The sequence below is a fragment of the Ornithorhynchus anatinus genome, chromosome 2 (assembly GCF_004115215.2).
Source record: "Ornithorhynchus anatinus isolate Pmale09 chromosome 2, mOrnAna1.pri.v4, whole genome shotgun sequence".
NCBI classification, from domain to species: domain Eukaryota; kingdom Metazoa; phylum Chordata; class Mammalia; order Monotremata; family Ornithorhynchidae; genus Ornithorhynchus; species Ornithorhynchus anatinus.
In genome coordinates this window covers 167,314,505-167,334,240 of record NC_041729.1, presented here as the reverse complement: position 1 = coordinate 167,334,240, position 19,736 = coordinate 167,314,505, and the positions used below count along the sequence as shown (strand labels likewise).

Sequence of the window (19,736 nt, the reverse complement as noted above, 5' to 3'; positions counted from 1 at the left end):
TCTCACCGTCTCTAGCCACCGCACAATCTCTCCCCTCACCGACTCAGAAATCCCTCTATCCGACCCCAACCTCCTCATCTGCTTCTCTCCCACACCCCTCCTCCCCGCCTGCCCGTCCTCTCCCCTCCGATCTCTTGACCCCGTCCAATTTTCTCAAGTCGCCAAGCCGCATTTAATAATGTTGGTATTTGTTAAGCGCTTACTATGGGCGGAGCACTGTTCTAAGCACTGGGGGAGATACAGGGTAATCAGGTCATCCCACGTGAGGCTCACAGTTAATCCCCATTTTAATAATGATAATAATGTTGGTATTTGTTAAGCGCTTACTATGTGCAGAGCACTGTTCTAAGCGCTGGAGTAGACACAGGGGAATCGGGTTGTCCCACGTGGGGTTCACAGTCTTAGTCCCCATTTTCCAGATGAGGGAACTGAGGCCCAGAGAAGTGAAGTGACTCGCCCACAGTCACACAGCTGACAAGTTGGCAGAGCCGGGAGTCGAACTCATGCCCTCTGACTCCGAAGCCCAGCCTCTTTCCACTGAGCCACGCTGCTTCTCTATGGACACCCCGGCGTCCCTAACTACCTTCCCTTGCTGACCAAATAATCATAATAATGTTAGTGTTTGTTAAGCGCTTACTATGTACAGAGCACTGTTCTAAGCGCTGGGGGAGATACAGGGTCATCGGGTTGGCCCACGTGGGGCTCCCAGTCTTCATCCCCATTTTCCAGATGAGGTAACTGAGGCACGGAGAAGTGAAGTGACTTGCCCAGTCACACAGCTGACAAGTGGCAGAGCCAAAATTCGAACCCATGACCTCTGACTCCCAAGCCCGGGCTCTTTCCACTGAGCCACGCCGCTTCAAGTCACAAGTCACAGTCCTTCCCAGCGGTACCTCAGGAGATTTCCTGCCTTCACTGTAGACGCCACCACCATCCTTCCTGTCTCACAAACCCATAACCTCGATGTTATCCTTGACTCCTCTCTCTCATTCGACCCCCATATTCAATCCGTCACCAAATCCCGTCAGCCCCACCTTCACAACATCACTAAAATCCACCCTTCCTCTGCGTCCAAACTGCTCCCGTGTTAATCCAAGCGTTTATCCTTTCCCGCCTTGATTACCGCATCAGTCTCTTTGCTGAGCTCCCTACCTCCCTCCTCTCCCCACTCCAGTCCATACTTCACTCCGCTGCCCGGATCATTTTTCTACAAAAACATTCAGTCCATGTTTCCTCCAACCTCCAGCGGTTGCCCATCCATCTTCGCATCGCACAGAAACTCGTCACCGTCGGCTTTAAAGCCGTCCATCCCCTCGCCCCCTCCTACCTCACCTCGCTGCTCTCCTTCTCCAACCCGGCCCGCACACGCGGCTCCTCTAATGCCAAACTACTCACTGGGCCTCCACCTCGTCTGTCTCGTCGCCGACCTCTTATCCAACAGAAAAATTACGCTCCCCCCTTCAAAGCCTCCAAAAAGCCTTCCCCGCCCAAGTCCTCACTCCTTCTTTTCCCACTCCCTTCTGCGTCGCCCTGACTTGCTCTCTTCACTCATCACCCCCCCACACCAACTCCCGCCGCCCTGACAAAGGTATAAATACAAGATAATCAGACCCTGTCCTTGCCCCACATGGGGCTCGTAGTCTGAGGGAGAGAGTACAGGCAATGAATCCCCATTTTACGGATGAGGAAACTGAGCCACAGAGAAGTGAAGTGCCTTGACCGAGATCACACAGCCGACACCAGCCATAGTCCACAAGGGCTTCGACTCGGGTCCTTCTAATTCATTCCTTCATTCAATAGTATTTATTGAGCGCCGACTATGTGCAGAGCACCGTACTAAGCGCTTGGAATGGACAAATCGGTAACACATAGAGACGGTCCCCGCCCTTTGACGGGCTTACGGTCTGATCGGGGGAGACGGACGGACGAGAACAATAGCAATAAATAGATTCTCAGGCCCATGCTCTACCCACTAGGCTCCGCTGCTTCTTGAGGACAGAGATCCTATTTACCAATTCTCTCGTGCTCTTCCAAACACTCAGTACAGCGCTCTGCACAGACTGTAAGCTCCTTCAGGACAGGGATCTAGCTACTCTTTTGTTCTCTCTGAGCCCTTACCACTCTTCCCTGTACACAGTAAGCCCACAATAAATACCATTTTGGTTGATTTTCCATCCTCCCCGTGGGCAACGCCGAACGCTTTTTGCTTCTAAAAGGCGAAGGTCTTATCCCTAAACTTCTCGTTCTTTTATGGCTTGGTAATTTTGGTCGTGAAGTTGGAGGTGAGTAGTCCATAGTTGACTAGAAAATGAAAACACCGTGCAAAGTGTGAAACCCAGCTTCCGCTAGATTATGATGCAAAGGAATTACAGACTGTGCAGGTTATTTACGAAGCACACGATTTTCCATCGCCCTCGGAATAAAAAGACGTCCTCCTAATTGTATCCCTTCCCCTGGAACTCGGTCAAGTGAGACGAGCTCTCCTAAATTCGGACCCAGAAATCGGACCCGTGCCTAGTTTTTTGCAAAAGCGCTCGTGAAGCACTCTTATTAAATACCTAATACATTCCTGCTGTCCGCTTCATTTATTACATACCAAAATGGCACTGCAGAGCTTTAGTGTTGGCTATGCACAATTAGCACTTCGTTATTGTCCTGTCACTCGAGCCCGTACAAGATAAACTTCCTTAATGCAAGAAGCCAGCTAATCTTCCTCAGCCGAGCACAGCGGATGATTTTTGTTACCCTAAAACGAAAGGTTTTCATGGTGGGTGACTCCTTTGTACCTGTGGTTGGATCGAAAAAATCTGCTTCACCTGACCAACCTATGCTCTTTCACCCGCCAACGATAACGATAAAAAGCCCCGATTTTTGCTTTTTCAGATGACTTCCTGTCCCCCTTTCATTCAATCCTAGTAATCGAGCGCGTACTGTGTGCGGAGCTCTGTACTAAGCGCTTGGGAGAGTACAATCTGACAACAGACGTATTCCTTGCCCACAACAAGCTTACACTCCAGAGGGGGAGACGGACGTTAAGATGAATAAATGATATATATGGACTTGAGTGCTGTGGGGCTGGGAGGAAGGATAAATAAAGGGAGCAAGCCAGGGTGAGACACGGGCCTGGGAGTCAGAAGGACCTGGGTTCTAATCCCAGCTCTGCCACTTGTCTGCTCTGTGACCTTGGGCAAGTCACTTCACTTCTCTGTGTATCAGTTCCCTCATCTGTACAGTTGGGATGACAACTGCGAGCCCCATCTGGGACAGGGATCGTGTCCAACACGATTTGTGTCCACCCCAGAGTTTAGTACAGTGCCCGGCACATAGTAAGTGCTTAACAAACACCACAATTATAATTATAATTGGAAGAGTAAAGGATGGCCGAGTCAGAGAAGGCCTCGAGGAGGAGATATGCCATCAATTCATTCATTCGGTAGCATTTATTGAGCGTTTACTATGTGCAGAGCGCTGTCCTGAGCGCTTGGAATGTACATTTCGACAACAGAGAGAGGCCATCCCTGCCCAATGACGGGCTCACAGTCTAAATGGGGGAGGCAGCAAAGCAAAACGAAAACAAGACAACATTCATTCATTCGTTCAATAGTATTTATTGAGTGCTTACTATGTGCAGAGCACCGTACTAAGCGCTGGGAATGTACAATTCGGCAACAGATAGGGACAATCCCTGCCCATTGACGGGCTTACAACATCAATCGAGATAAATCGAATCAAGGAGCTATGCACCTTATTAGCAAAATAAATAGGGTAATAAATAATGTATACAAACCTTCAAGGCGGGTAGAGTAACCGTCTGTGGGATTTGAGGAGGGAGGGTGTCCAGCAGCAGGACGTGGGCAGGCGGCGAGATAGACGCGATCGAGACACGGTGAGAAGGTTGGCATTAGAGCGGAGCGTGGGGGCTGGATTAGAGTAGGAGAGTAGCGAGGTGAGGTAGGAGGGGGCGAGGGGATTTAAAATCAATGGTGAGTTTTTATTTGACGTGGAGGTGGATGGGCAACCAATGGAGGTTCTTGAGGAGCGGGGAAGGATCGTGGGTAACCCGACCGGTCGAAATGAGAAACCGAAAGCCGGGAGGGCAGAGGAAGAGCCCTCTGAGGACGTGGTAAGACAAAGCCTAAAACATATCCCAGCTGAATGCCGGGAGCCACTGACTGCGGGTGGCCAAGCCTGGCCCGCTGCCGTCAAGGAGGAAGCCGCTCTTTCTGACCAAAACCTCCTCCATAGCAATAATATTAAGAATGAAGCCATTTGTTAAGTGCTTACTATGTTCCAAGCACTGTTCTAAGCGCCTGGGTCGATACAGGGTGGGGCTCACAATCTTAATTCCCATTTTACAGATGAGGTCACTGAGGCACAGAGAAGGAGAAGCAGTGTGGCTCGGTGAAAAGAGCGTGGGCTTCGGAATCAGAGGTCATGGGTTCGACTCCCGGCTCTGCCACTTGTCAGCTGTGTGACTGTGGGCGAGTCACTTAACTTCTCTGTGCCTCAGTTACCTCATCTGTAAAATGGGGATTATCTGTAAGCCTCACGTGGGACAAACTGATTACCCTGTATCTGCCCCAGCGCTTAGAACAGTGCTCTGCACGTAGTAAGTGCTTAACAAATACCAACATTATTATTATTATTATTATTAAGTGACTTGCGCACAGTCACACAGCTGATGGGCGGCAGAGCCGGGATTAAAACCCAACGGCCTCTGACTCCCGAGCCCGGGTTCTTTCCACTGAGCCACGCTGCTTCTCTCAGGGAAATAGAGAGTAGGAGGCAGAAAAGACAGGCAGGCGCTAAAAACACCAGATGCAACAGCACAACAAGGAGAAGCCTGTTTGTGTGCCCGATAGCACTACACGTATCAAATACAAAACAACAAAGGACAGCCTGTTTGTGTGTCCGATGTGGCTGGAACTGTGGGGCCTGCATTGACCCGCTCAGAGACACACACACGTTGGTGATTTAACTGTCAATGGTGTCTTCTTTGAATGTGCAGTATTGCTTTATAATAATAACAACAACAATAATTACAATAACGGTAATCGTTAAGCACTTACTCTGTGTCAAGCCCTGTTCTAAGCGCTGGGGTGAATACAAGCAAATCACGTTGGCCACACTCCCTGTTGCACGTGGGGCTCGCAGTCTACATAGGAGGAATGTTGAATCCCCATTTTCCAGATGAGGTAACCGAGGCCCGGAGAAGTGAAGTGACTTTTCCAAAGTCACGCAGCGGACAAGTGGCAGAGCCGGGATTAGAACCCAAGTCCCGAACTTTCATTCAATACTTGGACTTTCATTCAAAACTTGACTTTCATTCAAAACTTGGACTCCTTCCACTAGGGCATGATGATTCTGGGGTACTTGGCTGGGGATTATCTCAGTAACGGGTTTTTTTGTTTATGCTGTTAAACTCTTACTGTGTACCATGGGCAGATCCAAGCTAATCAGGTTGGATGCAGTCCCTGTCCCACACAAACCTCGTAGAGTCTTAATCCCCATTTTATAGATAATAACGTTGGTATTTGTGAAGCGCTTACTATGTGCAGAGCACTGTTCTAAGCACTGGGATAGATACAGGGTAATCAGGTCGTCCCACGTGAGGCTCACAGTCTTCATGCCCATTTTCCAGATGAGGTCACTGAGGCCCAAAGAAGTGAAGTGACTTGCCCAGCAGACAAGTATCGGAGTCGAGATTAGATCCCATGACCTTCTGACTCCCAGGCCCGGGCTCTATCCATTATGTCACGCTGCTTCCAGTCGCCCACGGAATCGAGAGATCCAAAAACCAAGATTCCGATTCATCTTAGGCGAAGAGAAATCATCATCATCCTTACAAGGGTCTTTATCATTCATTCATTCAATCGGTCATATTTATTGAGCACTTACTGTGTGCAGAGCACTGTGCTAAGAGCTTGGAATGTACAATTCGGCAACAGATAGAGACAATCCCTGCCCAAACAACGGGCTCTGCCATCGAGAGATATTCTCTCGTCAGACGAGATCTAAGCCGAAGCTTAGATCTAAGCTGGTCAGTAGCGGCGTGGGAAGGAGTCAAAGGCCGATGATCAGGTGATCAAAATGTCGATCAAAGACAACGGCGGAGACTTAAGTTTTTACTGTGCGGAAGAAGGCATCGGTAAACCACTTCCTAGAAAAATTTATGGATAATTCATAATGTCACTCTGAATCGGAAACGAATGGGCAGCATTCGATGTTCACGATGTTTTGAGCAGTGGGGTACACTCAAGGATCTGAGATAAGGATGCTGATAGTAATAATAATAATTGTGGTATTTGTTCAGCACTTATAGTGTGCCAGACACTGTACTAAGAGCTGGTCTGGATACAAGCTGATCGGGTTGAACACAGCTCCTGTCCCGCCCGGGGCTCACAGTCTCAACCCCATTCTACAGATGAGGGAACTGAGGCTCCGAGAAGTGAAGGGACTTGCCCAAGGTCACACAGCAGGCAGGTGGCGAAGCTGGGATTAGAACCCGTGGGACGTGGTCCTTGTCCCACAAGGGCCTTGAAGTCTAAGAGGGAGGGAGAACAAGGGATCTTATCCCCATTTGGCAGAGGAGGAATCTGAAAGCTCAGAGAGGTCAAGTGACTTGCCCCAGGTCAACCATCGGGCCCAGAGTAAAGTTCAGACTAGAACCGTGACTCTTAATTCCCATGTTCTTTCCACTGAGGCTTGCCGCTTTGTGTCTTTTAAATTTATTGAGTTGAGAGAAAACGATACCCTAGGGAAAATATTGGCATATAATAATAATGTTGGTATTTGTTAAGCACTTACTATGTGCAGTGCACTGTTCTAAGCGCTGGGGTAGACACAGGGGAATCAGGTTGTCCCACGTGAGGCTCACAGTTAATCCCCATTTTCCAGATGAGGGAACTGAGGCCCAGAGAAGTGAAGTTGACTTGCCCACAGTCCCACAGCTGACAAGTGGCAGATCCAGGATAAGGGTGCAGGGAATGTGTCTGTTTAATATTGTACTGTCCTCTCCCAAACCTTAATACAGTGCTCTGCACACAGTAAGCGCTCAATAAACACGATTGAATGAACGTGCTTTGTTCTGAACAAATAAAATATAAAATATAACAATGTAACAGATACATTCCCTGCCCGCAACAAGGTTACAGTCGAGAGGGGACACAGACATTAATATAAATGAATAAATAACAGATATGGACATAAGCGGTGTGGGGCTGGGAAGGGGATAAAAAGGGGAGCAAGTCAGAGCGACGCAGAAGAGAGTAGGAGAAGAGGAAAGGGGGGCTTAGTCAGGGAAGGTTTTGGGGGGAAGATAGGCCTTCCATAAGGCTTTGAAAGGGGGAGCATAATTTTCTGTTGGATAAGAAAATGGGGGGGCCATTCCAGGCCACAGCGAGGATGTGGGCGAGAGGAGTTTCTGTGGAGTGAAGAGGATGAGAGCCAGATTGAGGGGGTCAAGGAGAGAATCGGAGGAGAGGAACTTGCAACGTCAGTGTAGACGAGCACCTCAAAGAATTTGGGAACAGACGGCCCTTCAGTATGGCTTTGAAGGAAGGGAAAATAATTGTCTGTCGGATATGAGGAAGAAGGGTTTCCAAGCCAGAGGCAGGATGTGTGCGAGGGGCCGGCGATGAGATGGAAGAGAAAGAAGAGCAGTGAGAAGGTTGATATTAGAGTTGTGAAGAGTTTGGGCTGGGTTGTGGAAGGAGAGAAGCAAGGTGGGGGAGGAGGGGGCAGGGTGGGGGGCTTTTTTGAAGACAATAGTGAGGAATTTCTGTTTGATATGGAGGTGGGGAGGAGGGGGCAAGGTGGGGGACTTTTTTGAAGCCAATAGTGAGGAATTTCTGTGGGCAACCGATGGAGTTTCTCGAGGACTGGGGAAACCTGGCCTGAATGTTTTTGTAGAAGAATGATGCGGGCAGCAGAGTGAAGTCTGGACTGGAGTGGGGAGAGACGGGAGGCGGGGAGGTCAGCGAGGAGGCTGATACGGTAATCAAGGCAGGAGAGGATGAGTGACTGTACTGACGTGGTAACAGTTGGAATGGAGAGGAAAGGGCGGATTTTAGCCATGTTGTGAAGGTGAGATGGACGGGGATTTGGTGACTGATTGAAGATGTGGGTTGAATGAGGGAGAGGAGTCGAGGATAACGCCATGGTTGCGGGCTTGTGAGACGGGAAGGATGGTGGTGCCGTCCACAGTGATGGGAAAGTCAGGGGGAGGACGAATTTGGTGGGAAGATAAGGAGCTCTCTTTGGGGCATGTTAAATTTGGGGTGTCAGTGGGACTTCCAAGTAATAATGATAATAATAATTGTCATATTTGTTAAGCACTTACTATGCACCAGGTACTGTACTAAGCCACTTGGGGTGGATACAGCAAATCAGATTGGATCCCTGGTCTTGTGCTCCTCACAGTCTCAATCCCCATTTTACCGATGAGGTCACTGAGGCACAGAGAAGTGAAGTGACTTATTCAAGGTCACGGAGCAGGCAAGTGCTGGAACCGGAATTAGAACCCATGACCTTCTGACTCCCAGGCCCGGGCTCTATCCACTAGGCCAGACTTTGGTGGTGTATTTTTATGGATTCCTCTACCTTGCTTAGCATTCTTAACCAGGTCCCTTGAAAATAGAGTATTAAGGGAAAGACTGTCTAATAGAGTCACTGGAAATCAAGTGAAGTTAAGTGAAAAAAGTCCTGGGACTCAGATAACATGGGTTCTAGTTTCAACTCTTCCATGCCTCGCTTTGAGACCGCGGACAAGTCATTTAACCTCTCTGGGCCTCAGTTTCCTTTTCTGTAAAATGGGGGGATAAGATCAGTTGTGAGACCCAAGGGGCAGGGATTGTGTCCCATCTGAAAACCCTGTTGCTTAGCACAAAGGGTTTAATAAATGCCCTTGTATTAAAGGAAGCAGCGTGATGCAGTGGAGAGAGCCTGGAACTGGGAGTCAGAGGGTCACGAGTTCTAATTCCGGCTCCGCTACTCATCTTCTGTGTGGCCCTGGGCAAGTCTCTTCACTTCTCTGGGCCTCATTTCCCTCATCTGGAAAATGGAGATTGAGACTGTGAGCTCCACCTGGGACAGGGTCTGTGTCCCACCCAAATGGCTCGTATCCGACCCAGTGCTTAGTACGGTGCTCGGCACGTAGTAAGTGCTTAACAAATATCACAATTATTACTATGATCATTGTTATCATTAGTAATAGTCTAATTAAAGGTCCCCCAAATTGACTAAACTGATAGAAATATATTGAAAATCTGACCTATCAGAACATAGTTACTTATTAAATCATATTTATTAAGTGCTTACTGTGTGCAGAGCACTGTATTAAGCACTTGGGAAAGCACTTAGACTTTGAGCCTCATGTGGGATAGGGATTGTGTCCGACCTAGTTATCGTGAAGGTACTCCAGTGCTTAGAACAGTGTTTGGTGCAGAGTAAGTGCTTAACAAGTATCATTATGTTTCTATCTACGATAAAGCACCTTCTAAATATGAACCAGGATTGAGCAATTTTGAATTACATGTTTTTCTGTTCGGTTTTCAATTTACTGCTCAGCTTTAAAGTATTTTGGGGAGTTGTTTGCTTTTTATGATATTTGTTAAGCACCTATTATATGCCAAATACATACTTCCTGATATCCTGTTTGCTGTTTTATTTTGTTTTGTTTTCTTACAATGTTCCAGGCATTGTACTAAGCACTGGGGTAGATACAAGTTAGTCAGGTTGGACCTAGTCCCTGTCCCAAATGGGCCTCACAGTTTTAATCCTCATTTTCTAGATGAAGGAACCGAGGCCAGAGAAGTGAAGTGACTTGCCTAAGGTCACACAGACGACAAGTGGCAGGGCCAGAATTAGAAACCAGGTCCTACTGACCCCCAGGCCCGTGCTCAATCCACTAGGCCATGCTGCTTCTGTTTATAATATCAATAATAATAATGTTGGGATTTATTAAGTGCTTACTATGTGCCTAACACTGTTCTAAGGGCTCGGGGAAATACAAGATAAACAGGTTGTCCTACGTGGGGTTCACGGTCTTAATCCCCATTTTACAGATGAGGGAACTGGGGCCCAGAGAAGTGATGAGGATTGTCCAAGCTCTCAACAGACAGGTGGCAAAGTCAGGATTAGAATCTATGTCCCCTGGCTCATTCATTCATTCGTTCAATAGTATTTATTGAGCGCTTACCATGGGCAGAGCACTGTACTAAGCACCTGGAATGAACAATTCGGCCACAGATAGAGACCATCCCTGCCCACGGGCTCACAGTCTAATCGGGGGAGACGGACGGACAAAAACAAGACAACATAATCACGATAAATAGAATCGAGGGGATGTACGACTCCTAAGCCAGTGCTCTTTCCACTAGGCCACGTTCTGTTCAGTAGGGAAGGTATCCAGATTAAAGTTTTGCCATTCTCGACTGAAAAGAAAGCCGTCACTATCTAATGCTAAATTACTGTGAGTTTTAATCACTCTATTCAAGTCAGTCAAAATACAGGAGAGGAGGATAAATCAATTAATGGCATTTTTTGAGCACTCACTGTGTTCAGAACACCGAGCCAACCTTTGGGAAAGTTGGTAGACATGATCCGTGCCCACGGAAAGCTTACAGTCTGGAGGGGAAAATTGGAAGTGTCGAAGCTCAGGTAAGAATTTCAGCAATTCCTTGAAGTGAGACCATGAAGGAAAGAATATTTAGCATGAAAATCCCCTAGTGCCACAAGGAAGGAGAATCCAGAAAAGGAAATGATACTGGGGAATGGCTACATTTAAACCAAAGTCTTCTGGTGAGTACTTTGCTTTTCAAATCAAATGGATATTACATTTATTCAATAGTATTTATTGAGCGCTTATTGTGTACAGAGCACTGTACTAAGTGCTTGGAAAGTACAATTCGGCCACAGATAGAGACGATCTGAGACAATCCCTACCCAACAACGGGCTCCCAGTTGAGAAGATAAAATTACTGGGGTTTTTTAATAAAAGAGAGATTCTAAGAAAGTCTCAACCCTAACCACAAGAATTATTAAGAAGAAGAAGAAGAATGATGATGGTATTTGTTAAGCGCTTACTATGTGTCAAGCACTGTACTAAGCGCTGGGGTAGATACAAGGTACTCATGTTGTCCCACCTGGGGCTCAGTCTATTTATTCATATCAACGATGTGCTTAGATTTCTAATTCTGTTTATTGATATCGATGCTATTGATGCCTGTTTACTCATTTTGATGTCTGCCTCCCCCCTTCTAGACTGTGAGCCCGGTGTGGGCAGGGATTGTCTCTTCTGTTGCCGAATTGTACTTTCCAAGCGCTTAGTACAGTGCTCTGCACACAGTAAGCGCTCAGTAAATACCACTGAATGAATGAATGGATGAACGCACTCGCACACACATTCCTACTCCCCTCCTAATCCCGCCCTTCCCCCCCACCCCACCTCTTCCCATTCTGGAGATTTGGAGGTTGGGGGAGATGAATTTGGGTAGAAAAATCCCAGTACAAAGCTAGACAACAGTGGAAGATTCACCTCTCAGACCAAGTCAATCATTCAATCAATCAGTAGTATTTATTCATCCAATTCAATCATATTTATTGAGCGCTTACCGTGTGCAGAGCACTGTACTAAGCGCTTGGGAGAGTACGATCTAACAGAGTTGGTAGGGAGGTTCCTTGCCCACACGGAGCTTACAGTCTTGGAGAGGAATTTATAGTCCAGAGTTTTTCCAAGTTAGTCTTCATAAACATTTAGCAGCGGGATCTAATGGAAAGAGCGTGGGCCTGTGAGTCAGAGGACCTGGGTTCTAATCCTGACCCCATCAGTGGTCTCTTATCTATTCTGACGGTATCGATGCCTGTCCACTTGTTTTGTGTCGTTGTCTGTCCCCCCTTTTTAGACTGTGAGCCCGTCGTTGGGCAGGGATTGTCTCTATCTGTTGCCCAATTGTACATTCCAAGCACTTAGAACAGTGCTCCGCACATAGAAAGTGTTCAATAAATACGACTGAAGGAATGAACGGTCTGCTGTGTGACCTTGGATGAGTCTTTTAACTTCTCTTTGCCTCAGTTCCCTCATTTGTAAAATGGAGATTAAGACCGCGAGCCCTACGTGGGCCAGGAACCGTGTCCAACCTGATCAGCATGGAAGCAGCATGGGAAACAGCTTGGGGTAATGGATAGAGCCCGAGCCTGGGAGTCAGAAGGCCATGGGTTCTAATCCCGCCTCTGCCACTTGTCTGCTGTGTGGCCTTGGGCAAGTCACTTCACTTCTCTGTGCCTCAGTTATCTCATCTGTAAAATGGGGACTGAGTCTGTGAGCCCCAGATGGGACAGGGACGACGTCCAACCCAATCTGCTTGTCCCCACCCCACCGCTTAGTCCAGTGCCTCCTGGATAGGAAGCACTTAACAAATACCACAACTATTATTAATTATTTTTAATTGCTTTTATAATAATAATGTTGGTATTTGTTAGGCGCTTACTTTGTGCAGAGCACTGTTCTAAGCCCTGGGATAGACTCAGGGGAATCAGGTTGTCCCACATGAGGCTCACAGTCTTCATCCCCATTTTCCAGATGAGGTCACTGAGGCACAGAGAAGTTAAGTGACTTGCCCACAGTCACACAGCTGACGGGAAGAGTTTAACAAACACCATAAAAAAAAAAAAAAATCAACTTTGGACATGAACATCAAAACCCGTTTCTTTCAACCCCACCCTTCAGAGTCTTTTGAAATCTTTCCCTGGGACTAAAAACCTCAGAAAGTTTTCTGACAACGCAACAAGGGACAACTTTTTTTGTGTGATCAGCGTCGCCCGGGCTTTAATTTCTCATATTGTCCTTTTCAGCCACACATATGCACCCTTACGTGAATTTTCCCGCCGAGATTTCTTCCTCAACTATGGAATCCCAGATCAATTAAATGGTTACTGAAACTCGTGGATTGTAATCCCGGCTCCGCCGCTTGTCTGCTGGGTGACCTCGGACGAGTCACTTCACTTCTCTGTGCCTCATCTGTAAAATGGGGATTATGACTGTGGATTATGTGGGGATTATGACTTCCCAGGAGGGACAGGGACTGGGTCCAACCCCATTTGTTTGTACCCAACGCAGAGCTTAGAACAGTGCCTGGCACATAGTAAGTGCTTACCAAATACCATGATTATTAATTGTCATTATTAGATGTATGTCAGTGCTTCAGTTCCCTCATCTCTAAAATGGGATAGGGACTGTGTCTGAACTGATTAACTCAAATCTACCCCAGCGTTTAGAACTGCGCTTGGCACATAGTAAGTGCTTAACAAGTACTATAATTATATAATTATTTATATAATTATATATATATTATATATTATATAAATACATATATTTATATAATTATAAATATAGAGAAGCAGCGTGGCTCAGTGGAAAGAGCCCCGGCCTGGGAGTCAGAGGTCATGGGTTCTAATCCTGGCTCCGCTACATGTCAGCTTTGTGCCTTTGGGCAAGTCACTTGACTTCTCTGGGCCTCAGCTACCTCATCTGTAAAATGGGGATGAAGACTGTGAGCCCCACGTGGGACAACCTGATCACCTTGTATCCCCCCAGCGCTTAGAACAGTGCTTTGCACATAGTAGACGCTTAACAAATACCAACATTATTATTAAACATATGAGGGTGTGTTCCTCTATGGAGAGAGAGAAAGCTTTCAAATTCAACTGGATCGAAACGAACTTCAGGATTTCAGGATCATTGTACTATGGACATTTTCAAACAGCCGCCGCCAGAAGTAATCTGGAAGGGGAGAAAAAAAAATCCACAAATAAACAGACCACTTTTCCTTGAAGAGAGAAGATAATTCTTTTCAATCCACTTTTTTTATTACACTATTCCCCCTTCTTCCCCCACCATCTACTTAGTTAGCAGAAGGATAAATTTCCAAAGCTACCCATCTGGAAAATAAATGGGATCACTGTCTTGCATTCCAACCTTTGGAAATGTAAATCAGCCCTACTGTCATTCGGTGAGATCTCCAACTTCACAAAACATAAAAAGGAGGTTTTCCAAGACACAATTTAATCTACGTGACAGTCCCCCAAAAAGCAGCTTGGACATCATGAGAAATTGACTCCTTGATAAAGAGAGAAGGCAATCATAGGTCAGTGGGTGAGATTGTATAATTACGTGGAGTTTTCCAAAGCCAACAGCCCACTTTGGTGTTTGCGATTTAAGTTGTAACAGTTACATTCTTCCCCAGGTTTCCCAACAGCTACTCTGTGGTGAAATCTTCCGTAAACGTTACAAGAGTTTGCTTCTGACCTTAATTTTGTCCCTCCTGTCACCGTTTGGAAATTACCCCCCAGAAGGATGCTATAATCCATTCCACGTTAAACAGAACTTGGTAAAAATAACAAGCCTAATTAGCCGTGTGACTCTCCCTTTGTCATATTTATCTCCCCCGTGCAAAGGCGATCACTGAGGCCCCTCTAGTCGGTTTAATTGGAAATATTCCGAGACGGGAAAATAATAACAATGGAATTTGTTAAGGGCCTACTATGGGCCAAGCACTGGACTAAGCATTGAGGTAAATGCAATATTAAAGATGGTATTTGGTAAGCACTTACTGCCAAGCACGCTTCTAGTCAAATCCTAATGGGGCTCACAAGACTAAGTAGAAAGGATCCTCATTTGGTAGATAAGGAATTGAGGCACGAAGCTAAGTGACTCACCCAAGGTCACACGGCGGGCACGTGGAGGAGCCGGGATTAGAACCCAAGTCGCCCGACCCCAGCCCCGCGCTCTTTCCCCAAGGCCGCGCTTTGTCCCACGTTTTTATACTTGGGGCCAAAAAGAAAGGCGTGTGCTTACAGGTAAATCTGAAGCCTGCTGATTTATTTCTTCTTATTAATAGTAATAATAATGATGATAATGCTGGTATTTGTTAAGCGCTTACTATGTGCAAAACACTGTTCTAAGCGCTGGGGAATACAGGGTGATCAGATTGTCCCACGCGGGGCTCGCAGTCTTCATCCCCATTTTACAGATGAGGGAACTGAAGCCCAAAGAAGTGAAGTGACTTGCCCGAAGTCACACAGCTGACAAGTGGCAGAGTCAGGATTCGAACCCATCACCTCTGACTCCCAAGCCCGGGCTCGTTCCATTGAGCCAGGCCGCTTCTAAGAATGGTATTAGTTAAGTGTTTACTATGTGCCAAGCACTGTTCTAAGCGCTGGAGTAGATAAAAGGTAATCAGGTTTGTCCCACGTGGGGCTCACACTTTTAGTCCCCATTTTACAGATGAAGTAACTGAGAAACAGAGAAGTGAAGTGGCTTGCCCAAGGTCACAAAGCAGATAAGTGGTGGAGGCGGGATTAGAACCCATGACCTCTCACTCCCAAGCCCGGGCTCTTTCCACTGAGCCACGCTGCTAGTATCCACCCCGGCATTTAGTATGGTTCCTGGCCCATAGTAAGTGCTTAACAAATACCAGCGTTAATAACAATGCTGTTATTATAATTTAAATTACTATTATGACTGTTATCAGTGAGCCCATTATTGGGCAGGGATGGTCTCTATCTGTTGCCGAATTGTCCATTCCAAGCGCTTAGTACGGTGCTCTGCACATAGAGAGCGCTCAATAAATACCACTGAAGGAGTTTAACACCTCATCATTCCCCACCCTAGATCAAGACTCCACTTGGTTTAAAAGTTTTGCCATTAGCACAGAAAGAGCTCGCCAAAGATGCTTTTCTAACTGGCTTCTAAGGAAAGTTCTGTCAGGTGTGACTCAACTAAATTCATCAATAATAAGGATGGTATTTCATTCATTCATTCATTCATTCAATAGTATTTATTGAGCGCCTACTACGTGCAGAGCACTGTACTAAGCGCTTGGAATGTACAAATCGGTGACAGATAGAGACAGTCCCTGCCCTTTGACGGGCGCACAGTCTTTAAGTGCTTAAGTTAAGGCACTGTTCTAAGCGCTGGAGTAAATGCTCCCAAGATCTTAGTATACTGATGATGATATCTGTTTAGCGCTTACTATGTGCAAAGCACTGTTCCAAATGCTGGGTGGATACAAGGTCATCAGGTTGTCCTACATGAGGCTCCCAGTCTTCATCCCCACTTGACAGATGAGGGAACTGAGGCCCGGAGAAGTGAAGTGACTTGCCCAAAGTCACCCAGCTGACAAGTGACGGAGGCGGGATTAGAACCCACGACCTCTGACTCCCAAGCCCGGCCTCTTTCCACTGAGCCACGCCGCTTCTCCAAGCTGCCTCACTGCTCGGCCCACAGTAAGCGCTCAATTAAATACAACTGATTGGTGGATTGAAGCAGCTTGGTTCTGTGGGAAGGGCCCGGATGACGCCGCCAGATGTCCCGGGGCATGTGACCCTAGGCAAGCCACTTCATCCGGCGCTTAGAACAGTGCTTGGTACATAGTAAACTGCCCACCCCGCACGCTCCACTCCGCCGCTCGAGCAGCGTGGCTCAGTGGAAAGAGCACGGTCTTTGGAGTCGGGGCTCATGAGTTTGAATCCCAGCTCTGCCACTTGTCGGCTGTGTGACTGTGGGCGAGTCACTTCACTTCTCTGGGCCTCAGTTCCCTCATCTGTAAAATGGGGATTAAGACTGTGAGCCCCACGTGGGGCAACCTCATTCCCCTATGTCTACCCCAGCGCTTAGAACAGTGCTCGGCACATAGTAAGCGCTTAACAAATGCCAACATTATTATTATTATTATCGTCCCTCGGGCCGCCGTCAACCCCCGGGCCACGTCCTCCCGCGGTCCCGGAACGCCCTCCCTCCTCACCTCCGCCAAACTGATTCTCTTCCCCTCTTCAAAACCCTCCTTAAAACTCACCTCCTCCGAGAGGCCTTCCCACACTGAGCTCCCCTTCTCCCTCTACTCCCTCCACCGCCCCCCCTTCACCTCTCCGCGGTTTAACCCTCTTTTCCCCCGTCTCCCTCCGCTCTTCCCCCTCTCTCCCTTCCCATCCCCTCGGCACCGTACCCGTCCGCTCGACCGATATATTTTCATCACCCTATTTATTTTGTTAATGAAATGTACATCGCCTCGATTCTATTCAGTCGCCATCGTTTTTACGAGACGTCCTTCCCCTCGACTCTATCCATCGCCGTCGTTCTCGTCCGCCCGTCTCCCCCGATTGGACCGTGAGCCCGTCAAACGGCAGGGACCGTCTCTATCTGTTGCCGACTTGTTCGTTCCAAGTGCTTAGTACAGTGCTCTGCACATAGTAAGCGCTCAATAAATACTATTGAATGAATGAATAGTAAATGCTTAACCAATACCATCTTTAATATTTCTCTGGGCCTCATCTGTACAGTGGGGATGAAGACTGTGAGCCCCAAGGGGGACAGGGACTGTGTCCAACTTGATTCACTTGCATCTACCTCAGCGCTTAGAACAGTGCGTGGCACATGGTAAGCACTTAACAAGTAGCATAATCATTTTATCATTATTATTATTATTATTATTATTATCTGAGTCCCTGGGGGATAGGAATCAATCTATCGTATTTATTGAGTGTTTACTGTATGCAGGACACGGTACTAAGCGCTTAGGACAGCACAACACAACAATTTCACAGATACGCTCCTGCCCACAAGGAGCTCACAGTCCAGAGAAGCAGCGTGGCTTAGTGGCAAGAGCCCGGGCTTGGGAGTCAAAGGTCATGGGTTCTAATCCCGGTTCCCCCACTTGTCTGCTGTGTGACCTTGAGCAAGTCACTTAACTTCTCTGGCCTTCAGTTCCCTCATCTGTAAAAAAGGGGATTAAAAAACATGAGCCCCCACACGGGACAATCTGATTTCCCTGTATCTACCCCAGCGCTCAGGACAGAGCTCGGTACATAGTACTGATTCTATTTATTGCCATTGTTCTTGTCTGTCCGTCTCCCCCGATTAGACCGTGCGCCCGTCAAAGGGCAGGGACTGTCTCTATCTGTTACCGATTTGTCCATTCCGGGTGCTTAGTACAGTGCTCTGCACATAGTAAGCGCTCAATAAATACTATTGAATGAATGAATAGTAAGCACTTAACAAATACCATAATTATTATTAGGCTCAGGACCCCTCTAGCCCTTCTCCCAAACCGCTCACCGGCCGCCTTGGTAGGCGGATGAAGAAGAGGGGTCGGATACAGGTTTTCTCCACTCTGGCAGGATTCTGAGGTGGAAAGCGCTCAGTACAGTGTTCGGCACCCAGCAGGCTCTCGATTGACCGAAAGGAGAAACATCTCGGACGCAACCTCGGGCCGTTGCGATCAGCCACCCGCTTCCTGTGCCGGAATGTCACCTTGACTTTTGGTTTTTCCTTTTGTATTTACAGATTTTGTGTGGGAGACAAATTTTTCCTCAAAAACAACATGATCCTTTGCCAGACAGACTATGAGGAAGGATTAATGAAAGAAGGATACGGGCCTCAAGTGCGTTGAATCCCGAAGACTCCCGGAAGACGAAACGCTCCATCTTTTTATCTCTCTTCGCTCTCCATGTACATAGGAATTGACCCTGGTAACCACCACATAGCATAGCTCTAGAAGGCCGGATGGTCAAAGGAAATGAGAGGCGAAGGGCGTCAATATGTAATCAGTTCCATCCACTTCCGACTTGAATGTTTATTATGAAAAACAAAACAACAAAAAACCCGAAAAGGGGATGTACATATCGCTGTATTTTTTTGCTTGCCCTTTGTTTTGGTTTTGTTGGTGTGTCACTAGCATGAGATGTTTATTTTGGACTATTGTACATATGATGTATTGTAATATCTGAAGCACAAATGTAATACAGTTTTATTGTGTTACCGTTTGTGTCCCGTTTGCTTCTTTGTATTGTTGCATTGGGGGCGATCCAGTCTTTCATTCATTCGGTAGTTGGTATTTGTTAAGCGCTTACTATGTGCAGAGCACTGTTCTAAGCTCTGGGGGAGATACAGGGTCATCAGGTTGCCCCATGTGAGGCTCACAGTTAATCCCCATTTTACAGATGAGGGAACTGAGGCGCAGAGAAGTGAAGTGACTTGCCCACAGTCACACAGCTGACAAGTGGCAGAGTCGGGATTCGAACCCATGACCTCTGACTCTCAAGCCCATGCTCTTTCCACTGAGCCACGCTGCTTCTTTATTAGTATTCTCTAGTAGTATTTATTGAGCGCTTACTATGTGCAGAGCACTGTACTAAGCGCTTGGAATGGACAATTTGGCTACAGATAGAGACCATCGCTGCCCATTGACGGGCTCGCAGTCTAATCGGGGGAGACGGATGGACAAAAACAACAGCAATAAATAGAATCAAGGGGATGTACAGTCTTGAAACTTACTGGATATTTCTGCTTTTTGCCTCATCTATTTTGAAGGGACCGGGACTTTCTGGTCAAAGAATTAAATGGCAAATTCCACTAACCTACTTCCCGGAGAGTTCAAGGATTAAAGGGTTTACGCAAAGCAACCGGACAGCCAGTCTCATTCCAGGGCTGATGTGGTGAAAGTCGATTTAATAATAATAATAATGTTGGTATTTGTTAAGCGCTTACTAGGTGCCGAGCACTGTTCTAAGCGCTGGGGGAGATACAGGGTAATCAGGTTGTCCCACGTGGGACTCACAGTATTAATCCCCATTTTACAGATGAGGTCACTGGGGCACAGAGAAGTGAAGTGACTTGCCCAAAGTCACACAGTTGAGAAGTGGCAGAGGTGGAATTCGAACCCATCACCTCTGACTCCCAA

General features: G+C 47.1%; 1 protein-coding gene across 8 annotated transcripts in view; it reads left to right on the top strand.

Annotated features, from left to right (window-relative positions):
• LMO3 (LIM domain only 3) overlaps positions 1-18,815 on the top strand; it is a 92,173-nt gene extending 73,358 nt beyond the window's left edge. For all 8 annotated transcript variants that reach the window (XM_029082726.2, XM_029082691.2, XM_029082740.2 and 5 more), the window contains one exon: positions 18,341-18,815. In XM_029082726.2, coding sequence (XP_028938559.1) covers positions 18,341-18,446 — 106 coding nt within the window. In that variant the 3' untranslated portion in view covers positions 18,447-18,815. The remainder of the gene's footprint in view (positions 1-18,340) is intronic.
• The last annotated feature ends 921 nt before the right edge of the window (positions 18,816-19,736 follow it).